General features: G+C 38.8%; 1 protein-coding gene across 1 annotated transcript; it reads left to right on the top strand.

Annotated features, from left to right (window-relative positions):
- The first annotated feature begins 212 nt into the window (after positions 1-212).
- LOC148732482 (uncharacterized) lies at positions 213-2,511 on the top strand. The gene is made up of 2 exons (XM_088758750.1): positions 213-326; positions 1,145-2,511. The coding sequence occupies exons 1-2, from the start codon at positions 300-302 to the stop codon at positions 1,646-1,648; spliced, it is 531 nt and encodes a 176-aa protein (XP_088614876.1). The 5' UTR covers positions 213-299; the 3' UTR covers positions 1,649-2,511.
- Positions 2,512-3,303: the final 792 nt, after the last annotated feature.

Here is a 3,303-nt window from a genome sequence, read left to right as displayed (position 1 = left end):
TAGACATCGCGTGAGTGTCTTGCTTAGTCATCGTTTCGGTAGTTTTGATTCGAAACCGTCAGATGAAGCAATTCTTCCGCTGTCTCTATAGTTACAAACCTGCTGAGCCAGTGAATTCTTCTTTCGGCCAAAAGATATAGTTTAAAAATACCGTATAAATCATGGAAGGAAGACAAAGTACTTTACGCACCAATATCAGCCAAAATTTGATATAAATTTCCAGTCGCTGGCCACAGCTTTCATTGAATCGATCGTCGACAACTTGGTGTCGTCAACGAGCAGTTACCCAAAAGCTTTAAATGATGTCCTTTAAAGCAATTTTCTTGGTAAGTTTAGAATTTAATTTGGATGTGTACCTTTCTTTGAACTAAATAATTCTCGCTGAATGTAGATTGCATTTTCATATTTTCGCTCCTTCGTCCTTGTACCGCACTGGATTGCTTCAATTTATTGACAAATTTGTGACTCGAAGCTTTAGCTACGCTTGTCTAAAACTCAGTGAGAAGCCATTATGTTGCACCTCATGTTATTTAATGATCGCTTTTCGCTAGAGGCTGTAAAGTTTATCCAATTCATTGATTTGACCAGGCCTGAGATTAAGGTATTTGGAACATTTCTATCAAATGCTCACACTGCGACATCATTTCCTTTCGCATCGCATCCTCCATGAGCAGATTAAAACGAATGTATTTTTCCATTGATTTGATGTCAAATTTTTCGTAAATTTGGTAGAAGTAAACAAATCTGTTAAACAGCAAACGTTTTTTAAAGCAGGGTCTCTAGATTACGCACAAAAGCATTCCCCCTTAAATATTTGCGTTTGTGTTTAGTAGGGTGGGAAAACATACACAGCCACAACGACAAACACAGATAAATGTTTTTTATATTTGGAGAAATTGAATTAACTGAGAAAAACTTCTTGAGTTTTACAGCCAAAACGTGTTACGGAAAAAGTGATAATATTCGAGGTTTTTCATTAACATTCCACTTTATATGAACTCTTCGCTTGACTCTGAAGATAAATTCCACATCCAGGCGATTATCGAAATGTTTGTCACTTCCTATTACTATTCTTGTTCAGGACTACTCTTGCTAGAGATCACATAATGCGCTAAGATGCAGATTTTCATTTACTCATTTACAGGTCGTCTTGGGGATGCTTTTGACCAGCACTTGTCCTGTAATGTCACTAAATAGAAAACAAAGGTTTAAAATCTGGAAAGCCGGCCTTGCGAACTGTCTCCAGAGAGTCGGTGCAGGTACCATGCAACGCCCAAACCCGTTATTGGGAAATGACGTTCTGCGCTTGATCCACAGCAATGGTTACCTGATCGTGCCGCCATCAAATCCTCCGACACCACAACAAATTAATATACCAGATTTATCAAAGACACCTGACAGGAACACAAGAGGCCTCCACGGCTCCGCCAAGCAGCCTGGTTCCCGTAGATGTCCATTCAACATTACAGTTATTGATTTTGAAAACACCGTTCCGAGGCATCTGAGCGAAGCCTCTTGCCACCGTTGCGATGCCCACTGTAAGCCCGTGATGTACACGCACCAGGTGTTATTTAAAAAATGCAGGAACTATTGGATTTGGACACAGAAGACGTTGGCAGTTGCCTATGTCTGGAAAATAGACGATTAATGATGGAATTTCTAAGCAACTCTACGCTGCTTCATACATCATTCAGCACACTTTCTTCTTATTTGTTATAACAGAAAATTTCCACCGATCAAAAGGTCAGGGTATCACCGATGAAATAAATGTTCGGTAATCGCGGCAACTGTATGTCTAGTAAGCTTTGTTAAGGTTAGTCACCATTTTATAAATGCTGCTACTCTATTCAGTGACATCATGATCATGAAATTATTCAATTTCTACCGGTATTGATTTCTGTGCAGGGAAGTTCTTGCAAACTACTTGTCGTTTACATTCTATCATTTCTAGCTCATTTATCGACCAATCATCCATTTAGTAATTGAAAAAATATATATCCATCGTAACTGATTCGCAGAGTAAATTTCAACAGAGGTGGCATAATTGCTTCAAGCACTGTAATTGCTCTCTAGTTTGCAGGGAAGCTCCAAATGTAAACCTGCTCAAAAGGTTATGTCCGACTACTCTCCTTAAAATGATCTCAAGCCACTAAAAATCAAGTTTTGTAAACGCTGTACTTTCAGGGACCTTCTTGCAGACTAGTTCTTGTTTATTTTCTATCATCTCTAGTTCATTTATGGACCCATGATATTTTGAGGTAAATTTACAATCAGAAAAGATGTCCTGTGATTCAGCGCAAACAAGAATTTCTCTCGAGATCATTGGCTATGCTTTAAAATGTTTTTTTCACTTAGCTTTCACCAACCACATTGAAGTTGTAACCAGGAATCTTAACTCCAACCTCCTGAACCCTTCGTCCTCTAAGAGTGGCCAGCATCTAATTTCTCCTTTCAATATCACCCCTGAATCACACATTAAGGTCACGAGAATAAAGGAAATGATCACCAACTGAAGAAGCTATTGATCTGTTTGTACTGTTGTCATAAGTTTAAACGCTGTCTTCTTTGAAATCCCTCATTTATCTTGACTGAGAAACGTCAACTATTACTGCACTGACTTGCACCTATTGCAAAAAGATCTTCGTTGGTGAAACAGGAAGAGGATGGGGTGACCGATTCAGAGAACACCTCGCGACATAGAAAGGAATGACAAGGACGCATCAAAACTAGACGCCAGACACTTTAATCTGCCTAATCATTCCAGCATCATATGGCTGTCTGCAGCTTTTTCAGTTACTTCCAGGCAGTTCAGAAAGCCCCAAAACTCTGATACAGAAATTTATCTTTCAATTCGGCATTCTCGCCCCCCACGGTATCAACGAGCGCCTTTTATTCAACTAAGTTACCGTATTATTTTTTTTCTCGTTATCATGTTCCCACCCAAAGCGTAGCTCCATTTTATACATAGAAACACACACTCAACCCACAATTTCTCCTAAAGCCCGAAACGCCAGCTTTGAAACTCTTTTTGGTGACCAATTTACATTATCAACTCAGTTGATAAATCAAAAATTACGTCATTATCTCTAAGAGATGTGTACCTGAAATAAACATAAGCCGTCACCTAGAAATATCAAAATGACGTTTGAAAAGCCCAAAATTGTACAGCAATTGAATCGTGAGCTTTTTCCCCACTTCTGAAAAAGAATTTCCACAGGTATTTTCAAGCTCAAGCCGACATAGTAGCATCCATTTGAGGTTATTAACCTCGATAAAATAAACTATCTGTTGTTACAGTTGTTG

Source organism: Stylophora pistillata, chromosome 4 (assembly GCF_964205215.1).
Source record: "Stylophora pistillata chromosome 4, jaStyPist1.2, whole genome shotgun sequence".
In the NCBI taxonomy this organism is placed as follows: Eukaryota; Metazoa; Cnidaria; class Anthozoa; order Scleractinia; family Pocilloporidae; genus Stylophora; species Stylophora pistillata.
Note: the sequence above shows the minus strand (reverse complement) of the source record. Positions and strands in the feature narration are given on the sequence as shown.